The 13,292-nt window shown below is 42.3% G+C and overlaps 1 protein-coding gene across 3 annotated transcripts in view; it reads left to right on the top strand.

Moving 5' to 3' along the window:
• DPYS (dihydropyrimidinase) overlaps positions 1-13,292 on the top strand; it is a 104,722-nt gene that overhangs the window by 54,993 nt on the left and 36,437 nt on the right. For all 3 annotated transcript variants that reach the window (XM_073590167.1, XM_073590168.1, XM_073590166.1), the window contains 3 exons: positions 2,518-2,674; positions 8,605-8,746; positions 11,052-11,194. In XM_073590167.1, the coding sequence (XP_073446268.1) occupies positions 2,518-2,674; positions 8,605-8,746; positions 11,052-11,194 (442 nt within the window). The remainder of the gene's footprint in view (positions 1-2,517; positions 2,675-8,604; positions 8,747-11,051; positions 11,195-13,292) is intronic.

Raw genomic sequence — 13,292 nt, 5'->3', positions numbered from 1 at the left:
TGCTCTGCCGTGGGGGGCTCAGTGAAGCACGGAGGGAGCCCCCTCCCTGCCGATGCTTCCCTTTAACCCCCGGTACACCGCAATCGTGTTTGATCGCGGTGTGCAAGGGGTTAACGTGTCGGGGGCGGTCCGTGACCGCCCCTGACACATTGTGCCGGGTGTCAGCTATGATAATCAGCTGACACCCGGCCGCGATCAGCGGCGCTCACCACGTGGGCGCCGCTTCTCGCGGTAGACGTACTATCCCGTCCATGGGCATAGGGGCCCGGGTCCCATGGACGGGATAGTACGTTGGATGTCAGGAAGGGGTTAAATACCTTTTCTCATGATTTGATACACCTGGCTATGAAGTTCAAAGCTCAATGAGGTTACAAAACCAATTTAGTGCTTCAGGAAGTCAGTAAAAAGTAGTTAGGAGTGTTCAAATCAAGAAAATGATAAGGGTGCCCATACTTTTGCACCGGTCAAATTTTGTTTAAATGCAGATTGCACATTTTCTGTTAGTACAATAAACCTCATTTGAATCCAGAAATATAACTGAGTCCATCAGTTATTAGATATATGAAACGGAAATAGCTGTTTCAAAAACCAAAATTGTTATAAAGAAAAAAAGTTAACATTAATAGGGGTGCCAAAACTTTTACATATGACTGTACTGGTCCCTCCCCTAGCCCTCTTGTCTGTCACAAGGGTGCGTCGCTGAATACTGTCCCCCGGGGACAGTTTCCCCCGGAACTTGTATGACAGCCCCCTTGGTTCCGGCCCGGGCACCTGACCGGGGGGGTCGCTCCTCCCACATGTGTATAAGTGTCGGCCTCCTGTAGGCGGACACTCCAGAAAAAAAGCTCACGCTCGCTCTGCCATCACCATTACAATCAATGGTCTGTTTTGCGGGGTATTTCAGACGTATGACCCAACGCGGACACAGAACACAATGTGAAAGCACCCTAAGAGGTCATGGTGAGATGGTATTATTTATTCCTCATGTAATGTATTCTTGGTAGTATTAGAGTTAGTATAGTGGATTTTACTCAGTGACAGTGTGGTCGTATTTTTTACTTGTATGGCTTTATTATTTGCACATTTTAAGGCTATGTGGTTAATATATTTATGTTTATTTATTATGGCGGGGGTACATATTGTACCGGGGTGCGTGACAGAGCAGACAGGGACAACAGAACGATAAATAATTTAAAAGACCTTTATTGGGACTGAGGGAATATTTCACCAAACATAGATACGATTCCTTAGAGTCTGCAATGTGGCAGCAACAATAAGAACAAATCCGGGAACGCTAACCGTAATCCGACATCAAGGAAGGTGCAACAGCAGTCCTTAGACTAGTCCCACACATCCAGCAGGGTGAGAAAGACATCACAATCCCTTGTGTCAACTGATCTCCAATCTTCCATACACCAGAACCTAGCCGCAGCAGCAGATCTTCACCTTTCACAAGGCACAGCACCAACTAACAAACCAAACCTGTGGCTTATTGTTCTACCTCTCTTGGGATCAGCCCTTGGTTGGATAGAGATGCTCACACCCCATCTCTTTAAACATTTGCTATAGGCAAGGTAACTCAAAGAATGAAGATTCTTCCAGAAGGCTGGTCTCCAGCCTGTCTGCAGGGTTGTGCATTAGGGAGGCCACCCACAGAGAGTAACAAAGGCACACATGCCCCCACCAGATGCAGGACAGAAAGAGCAAGTGTAGGCCTGATTACAGTATGGTCCATGAAAACAAGCTGGGGGTGACACTCTGTTACACATATATCTTTATAGGCCTTAGCACTGCCACAGGGACCCACGCATCACAGAAACAACCTGGTGGTTGTGGGCCGATAGCGGGCTGGTCCAAACGTTTCCACGCTGCCCATAGAACTCGAAGTATGCCCTTAAGATTAGGAGAGGTCAACTCAAAGACGTCCATGTTCTTGGTAGTTTTTGTTTCGGTATTTTCAGACCTGAAGTCTCCTGCTGAAATCTCTTTGTTTAAGCCAAAGACATTATTATTAACTACTTTCATTATAAATGCCATTTTTCCTACAAAGCTTGTATCGTCAGATATTACTGCGCGCTGAGCGTACACGGGGTGATTGGGGGGAGCACCACCTTTAAAAGGCAACGACTGTGTGTAGAAACCGCATTAGCATTATTGCACAGTAATCATCTTTTTATCGAGATGCGCTCTGTGTATGAGCCGCTCACACTTTTCTTATTTTATACAGCGCGCAGCGCCGCGGCCTCGCTCTCTCGTGTTTAGAGAGCCTTTATTAACTGTAGGAGGCTCACTCTTCGGGGAAACATGTCAGATGAAGATTTATAGTGAGCTGGTAACAAAGCTGCATTTTCAGCATTAAGGAGCTGACGTTATTAGTTTGGGGGTTTTTTTGTCACCGGAGGAGTCACTGCTGACATTTCTTTTCAAATTTAATTTTAATATTAGAAAAGGTGATAAGAGACAGAGGCCGATCCCCCGATTCACAGCTCGTTAACTGTTTCCGATGGTTTTCTACAGGTAAAGTGGTATACGGGGAACCCATAGCTGCCGGCCTTGGCACTGATGGCACTAATTATTGGCACAAGGACTGGAGTCATGCTGCCGGACACGTGATGGGACCCCCACTTCGTCCTGACCCGAGCACCCCAAAATATCTAATGCAATTACTTGCAAAGTAAGTACACCTATGACACCTAATATTTGATACCTATCATCAATGTCATCATAAGTAGTACTAAGGATTTATTAAATAACTGTTATTATAACTAATTATTCTCCACAACTTACAATAGCTAAAACTTATTTTTATTTCTTGTTGGATACTGATTACTATTTTGGGGTCCATACGACTTTCTGATCACTTTTTATTCTCTTTTTGGAAGGAGAAGTGAACAAAAAACAGCAATTCTACCATGTCTATTTTTTTTTTCATTTCGACATTCATTGTAAGGGATAAATATTATACTATTGTATTTGTTTGGACACTTATGCAGGTGACGATACCAAATATGTTTTGTTTTTGTATTTTATTTTCATTTTGAGAAAAAGGAAGTGATTTGAAGTTTTAAATTTTTTTTTACTTTTCAAAAATGTTTTCCTTTTTTCTTTTAGCCCTCTAGGGGATTTGAACGTATCATGGGCATGGTAAAGTACTCCTTTCCCAATTTCCAACCTTATAAATGCTGTTGTCACAATTGACAGCGTCATTACAATTTTTTTAAGACGGATTTGAAGTGGGTCTGTTCTGAAAACTGAAAAAGTGTTTGAGTAAAGCTCAAAAGAAAGAACAATTCTATGTAAAAGCGACTTGCTGTGTATATATTCAGGCTTTTCATCTTTTTTAATCGTTTAAGGTGTCCAAAAATGCCAAGCAGCTAAAAGCAGACCATTCTTCAGATGTTTTCCGCTTGGAAGACATTCCATACTTACAATTATTCAATGGGAAGGCTTAAAAGACAGCAGGAAGATGCATGGGTGTCTTTTGTAGAATTTTATGAGCATTTTCTCCTAAAAAAAAAGAATGTTCCTATTTTACTCACTGTATAATGGATTTTAAACATGCCTGTAAATCACTCTAAGAGATGCAGTAGAGAAAAAACCAAGCATATCCTGAAGCAGTTTCCACTTGAAAACCTCAGCAGTCTTGATTTATCCTATGTAGTGTACAGTACATACAGCAGAGTTTTTGTGTCTCCTATGTGATGTATGCAGCAGCCTCTTTGTCTCCTATGTGATGTATATACAGCTGTATCATTGTATTCTATATCATATATGCAGTATTCTCTGTATATCCTATGTGATGTATACACAGCACTCAGAGTCTCCTACAGAGGGGAAAATTAATATTTGATACACTGCTGATTTTGCAAGTTTTCCCATCTACAAAGAATGGAGAGATCTGTAATTTTTATCGTAGGTACACTTCAACTGTGAGAGACAGAATCTAAAAAAAAAATCCGGAAAATCACATTGTATGATTTGTACATAATTAGTTGACATTTTATTGCATTAAATAAGTATTTGACACAAGAGAGAAGCAGAACTTAATATTTGGTACAGAAACCTTTGTTTGCAATTACAGAGGTCACACGTTTCCTGTAGTTCTTCACTAAGTTTGCATACACTACAGCATGGATTCTGGAGCCCTCTCCTCCATACAGATCTTCTCTAGGTTTTTAAGGTTTCGGGGCTGTCGCTGGGCAACATTGAGGTTCAGCTCCCTCTAAAGATTTTCTATTGGGTTCATATCTGGAGACTGGCTAGGCCACTCCAGGACCCTGAAATACTTCCTACGGAGCCACTCCTTAGTTGCTCTAGCTGTCTGTTTTGGATCATTATCATGCTGGAAGAACCAGACACAACCCATCTAAAATGCTCTTACAGAGGGAAGGTTTTTGGCAAAAATTTCGGTATACATGACACCATCCATCCTCCCTTCAATACAGTAAAGTCGTCCTGTCCTCTTTGCAGAAAAGCACCCCCAAAGTATGATGTTTCTCCCACCATGCTTTATGGTTTGGATGGTGTGCTTGAGCTTGTACTCATCTTTCTTCTTCCTCCAAACACGGCAAGTGTTGTTGATACCAAAAAGTTCTATTTTGGTCTCATCTGACCACATGACCTTCTCCTATGCCTCCTCTGGATCATCCAGATGTTCATTGGCTAACTTCAAATGGATCTGGACATGTGCTGGCATGAGCAGGGGTCCTTGCGTGTGTGGCGCCCTGCATCTTTATTGCCACAAAAGGGTTAAATATGTACTGTTTTGTATGTGTTTTGTGAGCAATGGGAGTTATGCTTTCTCTGCTAGAGACCACAACACACACACAATTTGCCTCACTCCTTCACTTCTCTGAAGCTGAGAGCTTTGCAGACATATCATAACTGGGAGGGGGAGGGGCCGAGTTGTTGTTTTCAGTGTGAAGAAGGAGGAAGAACGTCTTGGAGGCCATGTTTAGACATGTGCTCGATCCAGGAGTGAGAGCTAAGAAGCATCAGGGACCAGCCCCTAGACCATCCATGCTTTCAGAGCAGGGTGGTAAGCTGAGAGACTGCGTGGGATTATACGACCAGCAGAAAAGTGTTTTCCCTCAGAAATACTGCAATAACCTAGGATCAGTGAAGGATAGTGTAAGTGGGAACTAGAGCTGCTTCACACAGGATTCACGCTGCAAGTTGCTGAAGGAGAAATACACAGTGAGTAGAGGCAATACTAGGAAGTTCTAAACTCCGGGAAGCCTTGGTCCCAGAGGGGATTAGAAGAGCAGGAAGTTACACTGAGTCACAGCAGGGAAAGATAACTCCCATTCTCCAGAGCAGACTGTAACATGGTGAGAGTTGTAATATCTCCTCTGAACTGCACCTGAACTACAGTAAATGATAAAGTGACTTTCCTTGTCTCCTGCTTTATTACTCCTTGCCTTATACTTGCATCACAATCTCTGGGGGTCTGCCCTGGTTGGAGAGGGTTTAACATCTGCACTGCCAACACCATCTACTCCCCCAGGGATCATCTGCAGTGCTGGCTATACTGCAGTCGAACACTCCAACTGGCGTCACGAATCACTACATAAACTTTATCCCCATCCAATTCTACCCCTTTTACATGACCGTCTGGGGCCACGGACCGGGTCACCGCCACTGTGACATCTCCCATTGAAGTTAACTGGCTCGGTACCGAGTATCCCACGGCCCCTCGGGCGCATCACGTGGCCTGCAGGATTTTAAAAAAAGATGGCGTAGTGTTACTAACGGTATGTTTGAGTCTGTGGTCCCAACTCTCTTCAAGTCATTGACCAGGTCCTCCCGTGTAGTTGTAGGCTGATTCCTGACCTTTCTCAGAATCATCCTTACCCCATGAGGCAAGATTTTGCATGGAGCCTCAGACCGAGGAAGATTGACAGTCATCTTGTGTTTCTTCCATTTTCTAATAATTGTGCTAAGATTTGTTGCCTTCTCACCAAGCTGTTTGCCTATCGTCCTGAAGCCCATCCCAGCCTTGTGCAGGTCTACAATTTTGTCCCTGGTGTTCTTAGACAGCTCTTTGGTCTTGGTCATGGTGGAGAGTTTGGAGTGTGATTGATTGTGTGGACAGTTGTATATTATACAGGTGATCAGTTCAGACAGTTACAATTAATAAAGTTAATGAGGACTTCTTAAAGAAAAACAGGTCTGTGAGAGCAGCCGGCGCATGCTCAGTAACTAACAGTGACGTCACCGATCATCACTGAGTCTGGCTCTGCTCCATTCATTCCCCAGTAATTTACAGTCAGGAGCGGCTGTATTAGCAGCGCTCCGACTGTAAATATATTAATCCCAGAGATGGATTTACGCCATGGGACATGACTGAGCGCCAGACAGGTAATGTATAGATTTGTTTTATTATTTTCAACTTTTTTTCAGAAGATCGATGGCTTCGCTGACACTGACACACGTAGACCCATTCAAATGAATGGGTCTATGCAGATGTCAGCGGGTTTTCATGGGCCATGTGTCCGTGTGCAAAACACGGAGACATGTCCGTTTTAACACGGACACACGGCCCGTGAAAACCTGCTGACATCTGCATAGACCCATTCATTTGAATGTGTCTACGTGTGTCAGTGTCTTCGGTACGTGAGAAAACTGTCACTACACGTACCGGAGACACTGACGTGTGAAACCGGCCTTACACAGCTCTGATCAGTGCTGTTGTCTCCATGTCATAGGAGAATGTTAATTTTAGAATTCTTCAATTCTAATGTTTTGCAATATATTGTGCAAGTAATCACAGGTTGAAGTCCCCTATGATAAAATAAACGGAAACACTTTTTTTTACGAAATAATAAAAAAAAAATAAATAAAATTTTAAATCATCCACATACACAAAAAAGCCCAGAAATAATTTTTTGGGGGTTGACACCCCTCCTCCCTTCAAAAATATAGTATAAAAAGCGATCAAAAAGTTGTGTATACTGTAACCCAAAATGGTATCAATAGAAGCGGCAGTTCACCTTGCAAAAATCAAGCCCTCATACAGTTCCATTATGGGTCTTAGAAAACAGGGACACAAATCAATAAATGTGTGAATTAAAAAAAAAATACTATAAAGTTAAAAAAAAGATATAATTTTGCATTGCTGCAATCATACAGACCAAGAGAATAATGTTACAGGTTATTTTACTGCAGAATGATCTCCATAAAAATGAAACCCAAAAAAACATTGAGAGATCTGCAAATGCACACACCTTTATGATAGCTAATGTCCCCCATTCAATTTTAAGATCCAAAATTCTGTGGGGAAACTCTTATTTTTCTGATTTGATTATATGCCCACCACTGCACTAGCTTGTACGCAGTGAGCTCCCCCTAGTGGGAGCCGCATATAACCGCATGGGGTTTTTTTTACAATTTCCTACAACATAGAATTTTTTTTCAGTGCATTTTATGTTTATGAACAATGTCATAAAGAAACTACAATTTGTCCTGCTAAAAAAAACAAGCCCTCTTATAGCTATGTCCAAGGCAAATTAAAAACTGATGGCTTTCCGACAAAAGGATGCAAAAAATGAAATTGCATAATCTGAAACCTGAAAAAAATGTTGTGGCAGAAAAGGGTTCATGACAGCAAGCAAAGATCTTGAAAACAATAAGAAATTATTGAAAGTACAAAAAAGTATGGTAAGGTGTGTAATTATTCAATCCACTGAGGACCTTTATTTGCCAGAACATTTTAACCCTTTAAGGTATGTCCTATGACTTAGGATATGTTCTATGATTTAGGATATGTTGGATATCTTCTATCATTTAGGGTATGTTCTATGACTTAGGATATGTTTTATGGCTTAGGGCATGTTCTATGATTTAGGGTATATTCAATCTCCTCTTTTTCCTGTCCTGATCTGCCTGTTCATCACTACAACGACACTCTTAGAAGCACCCTTGACCAAGTAGCTCCCCTCACCCTCAGAACCTACAAGCACAGAGTAAAACAGCCCTGGCTCACATCGCAAACTCAACTTCACCAGCGATGCTCTAGGAGTGCTGAATGCCTATGGAGAAAAACCCGCACACCAGAAGATTTCATCCACTTCAAATTTATGTTAAGAACCTATAACGCTGCCCTTCACCTCGCCAAACAGACCTACTTCACCACCCTGATCTCACTAGCCAACAACCCCAAGAAACTTTTTGACACCTTTCACTTCCTCCTCAGGCCAAAAGCACAAGCTCCTATCTCAGACATTTGTGCAGATGACCTGGCCTCCCATTTTATAGAGAAAATAGATAATATCCATCAGGAAATCCGCTCCCACCACCAAGTGCTGTGACTCCCATCCCTACCTGCATCTCCCCTGGTTCACTCTCCACATTTGATCCCATCACAGAAGAAGTCTCCAGACTCCTGTCTTCTTCTGGTCCAATTACATGCACTACCGACCCCATTCCCTCACATCTCCTCCAGTCTCTCTCTCCAGTCGTCACAACTCACCTAACTACAATCTTTAATCTCTCCCTGTTCTATGACTTAGGATAAGTTGTATGACTTAGGGTAAGTTCCCCTGTCGGTTCTGCCTATACCTCTATGATTGGAGCTGTCCCCTCCTCACTTTCTTCATATTGCAGTGATGACCTGAGTGTTACCGGCACAGATAACTGCACATTTGACACTTGTCAGAAGGCGCTTGGCAAAGATGACTTCACTAAGATCCCCAATGGAGTGAACGGCGTGGAGGACAGGATGTCTGTGATCTGGGAGAAAGGGGTGGTAAGAGACAAAAAAAAAAACATAGAGAAATGTTTCCATCATGTCACTGTTATTTGATTTTTATATTACTTTTTATTAACCTCAACCTTGCAAACTTTGTCCATTTCTGACAGCTAGAGTAGTATAGTTTCCCACGCTGCACTGCATAGTGACATACAGAGAAACTATAGGGAACCATAGCAAAATGTGGACTGAACCCCGCTCATACTGAGATCGGCAAATGCACACACCTTTATTATATTTAATATCTCCCATTCAGTTTTAAACATATAAAATGGGGCAACTCTTTGATAAATTATGTGTCCACCACTAGGGGGAGCCAACTACATTGGGTGCTGCATCATCTTGTATGCAGTGAGCTCCCCCTAGTGGAGGCTGCATGTAGCCAATTTTTTAGTATTACTGCAAGCAAGGGAAGCAGTTTATCTCAAGGTTCCCTTTTACCATGGGCACCTTTGCAATAAGCTATATTTTAAGACAAGCGATAGTAATTTAACACATCACACAGACATATATTGTTAGATACTGAATACTATTATTAAATGAGTATTTTATAATATACATATACTATACTGTGTATATATATATGTAATATATATATATTTTATGATTCTATATTATATGTATATATATACACTCACTGGCCACTTTATTAGGTACACCTGTCCAACTGTGTGTTAAGACTTAATTTCTAATCAGCCAATCACATGGCGGCAACTCAGTGCATTTAGGCATGTAGACATGGTCAAGACAATCTCCTGCAGTTCAAACCGAGCATCAGTATGGGGAAGAAAGGTGATTTGAGTGCCTTTGAACGTGGCATGATTGTTGGTGCCAGAAGGGCTGGTCTGAGTATTTCAGAAACTGCTGATCTACTGGGATTTTCACGCACAACCATCTCTAGGGTTTACAGAGAATGGTCCGAAAAAGAAAAAAAATCCAGTGAGCGGCAGTTCTGTGGCCGGAAATGCCATGTTGATGCCAGAGGTCAGAGGAGAATGGGCAGACTGGTTCGAGCTGATAGAAAGGCAACAGTGACTCAAATTGCCACCCGTTACAACCAAGGTAGGCAGAAGAGCATCTCTGAACGCACAGTGCGTCGGACTTTGAGGCAGATGGGCTACAGCAGCAGAAGACCACACTGGGTACCACTCCTCTCAGCTAAGAACAGGCATCTGATGGCTACTTTCAGCAGGATAATGCGCCATGTCATAAAGCTCGAATCATCTCAGATTGGTTTCTTGAACATGACAATGAGTTCACTGTACTCAAATGGCCTCCTCAGTCACCAGATCTCAATCCAATAGAGCATCTTTGGGATGTGGTGGAACGGGAGATTCGCATCAGGGATGTGCAGTCGACAAATCTGCGCCAACTGTGTGATGCCATCATGTCAATATGGTCCAAAATCTCTGAGGAATGCTTCCAGCACCTTGTTGAATCTCTGCCACGAAGAATTGAGGCAGTTCTGAAGGCAAAAGGGGGTCCAACCCGTTACTAGCATGGTGTACCTAATAAAGTGGCCAGTGAGTGTATATATTGTATAAGACTTCGTTAATAGTAGTAGTCAGTATCTAATAATATATGTCTGCGTGACGTTACTAGCGTTTGCTTGTGAGTCTATAAGTATATACGTGTATATATATATAATATTTTAAATGCTTTTCTGCTTTTGAATATATTAATCATATATTTATAATGTCATTTTTATAAGTTATTTGTGCGTCTTCCACAATTATGTAACTTTTACTACGGTGCAGTACCCAACCCTATCCTGTAGATGTCACTGTTGCTGTTGAGGTCTATAGAAAGCGGTGGCTAGCTCCTCACTTACACAGCAATGAATGGGCTAGCAAAAGAAAGAATATTTAATTTATTGACAAAATCTTGAAGGTAATCGATCAATTTTGGCAGAAATATAACTTAAAGCTCTGCAGTTCCAATATAAAATTTGCAAAAGGGACCAAACCTACCTAAAAGGGACCATAAGCCATTTATAGATTGTGGGCCCTCGCGGGCAGGGTCCTCTCTCCTCCTGTACCAGTCGTGACTTGTATTGTTTAAGATTACTGTACTTGTTTTTATTATGTACACCCCTCCTCACATGTAAAGCGCCATGGAATAAATGGCGCTATAAAAATAATAATAATAACACTGGTGTCTTATGTGGCAGAGGGGTCTTGGACCCCCTCGGACACCAGGGCCAGGGTGAGACTGCTGCCACTTCATCCACTATAACTATGTTCAAGGGATTTGGTAACAATGTTACCGTCCTGGAGTTTTATTCTTTTTCTTTTCCCTCCAGCACAGTGGTGTTATGGATGAGAACAGATTTGTAGCTGTCACGAGCTCCAATGCTGCGAGGATTTTCAACATATATCCGAGGAAGGGGAAAATAGCGAAAGGCTCCGATGCAGATGTTGTTATCTGGGATCCAGAAGCTACAAGGTAAAAGCATTAAAAAAATGTTTTTCTGTACTAAAATATAAGATATCACTGATACAGTATATGAGCGCCATCGCCCGATAACAAGGACCCTTAGAACGGTGTCAGGGATGCGCAGCAGAGTCTAAAAGTCAATACTGAAAGGGCATCTGGCTCCAGATTTTACAATACAAATTACATACTTTATTAAATGGACCTGAAGAAGCTGATATACTTACTTAGAAAATCCATGTAAGAATAAGGCTGGTTTTACACTTGCCATGTTTTTTGCGGCCCGTTTTTGAGGGCTGTAAGGCCGTAATTTTTGTGGTCTCCCTTCTCGGGTCGCCGTTTTTCCCAGTTATAACAAATAGCAGGGGAAAAAACGGCAATCCACAAATACGGTGTACCGCAAAAACAAGCAAACGGCCGTGTCTGTAAGCCGTGAAAAATATCGAGCTTTTTTCACGGCCGCAAATATACAGAGCACGGCCTTCCTACTAATTTTTGCCGGCCGATTTTGCGGCCCCATAGAAATCTATTGGGGCCGCAAAAACGGCCAGCAAAAATACGGCAAGTGTAAAGCCAGCCTTACTGGCTTAAAGTTTCCCTGCTTAATATTAAAATGAGCATTTTATGGCTCTAGCCTATTTTTATTTTAGAATTTTACATCCATTCAAGGATTTTCATAGTAAGAACACCAGCCTCGGTAGGTCTAAGAGCTCTATTTAGTACTATATGCAAAGTTCACCGAAAATTAGACTATGAAGCATTGGAACCACAAATATTCGACTACATATATATATCGAAAGTATACTGTAAGTGGACACGCTACATGATAATGGGGATCAAACCCAAAAATTCACAGCCCAGGGCGTCCTCAATATCCCTGATAGTATCCCTAGAAAAAAAACCTTCCTGACTGTGGAGGTTGGCACCCTAAATACACAATGGGGTAAGATGACTCTCATTAGTGGAATGCAAGCAGTGTCTGACTTAGACTTTCGAATTGATCCACACATGCGCCTATGGTGGAACGTAGATTGAAGAGCATGGCCATTTCTTGGTCCTGCACAATCGATATGCGCGTGCGCCTGCATTGGAACGGACATTGAAGCGCACACGGTTCTTTTTCTCATTTCTGGTAAGTAGTTATGTTAGCTGGGGCGGGCACACTCCACAGTCTATGCACGCGATTCTGACAGATATTGACTCCATGTGCCAAGCGGTGCCTTATCAATGCAGCACGCCTATATCTCAGCAGCTGAGTACAGTTCTTATACTCCTGATGAACATACTAAAGGCGAAAGGCGTCGAGCTTAGCACACTGACAGCTGATCTACTTGTTTAATGTCTCCTCGACTTTCCTTTTGTCCACCTATGTATGATATGGACTGTGTCTGATCTTCACATTGCTATCTACATGATGCAGCATCACCTGCCTTAGAGCCTTACGGGAGAAGCCTTTTACTTTTAAGATGCTCGTGCAAATCTGTCATCAGATTTCAAAATACAAACTGCACACGGTATTAAAAAAGATAACCGAAATAACGTAAAAGGAGTACAAATACTAACCAAACGTTCACTGAAAATTTTAGTATTAAAACTAAATTTTATTTAAACCGTTAAAACCACAAATATTAGTATCCTTATATATATATATATATATCAAAACTATACTGTAAGTGGGCTCCCTACACGATAATGGGGATCAATCCCAAGAATTCACAGCTCAGGGAATCCTCAATATCCCTGATGGTATTCCTAGAAAAAACCCTTTCTGGCCTTGGAGGTTGACACCCTAAATACGCAAGTGGCACCACTGCTCAACAATGACTGGCCCTAGGGCACTGTAGTAGCTCTTCGAGGGTGTGTGCACACGCTGTGGATTCTGCAGTGGTTCCGCAGCGGTTTTGGCCTCTGCGGGTCCGCAGCAGTTTTTGCTGCGGTGTACAGTACCATTATTCCCTATGGGAATAAAAAAACGCAATGCAGACGGTGCGGATTTTCTGCGGTTTTGAAACCGCAGAAAGAATTGACATGTCAATTCTTTCTGTGGATTCCGCTGCGGTTTGCCATCTCCTCCATTGAGGAGATGAAAAACCGCAGGGCAAAACCGCAG

Source organism: Dendrobates tinctorius, unplaced genomic scaffold (assembly GCF_039654945.1).
Source record: "Dendrobates tinctorius isolate UK_male_01 unplaced genomic scaffold, ASM3965494v1 ptg000116l, whole genome shotgun sequence".
In the NCBI taxonomy this organism is placed as follows: Eukaryota; Metazoa; Chordata; class Amphibia; order Anura; family Dendrobatidae; genus Dendrobates; species Dendrobates tinctorius.
This window is presented reverse-complemented; position numbering and strand designations above follow the sequence as displayed.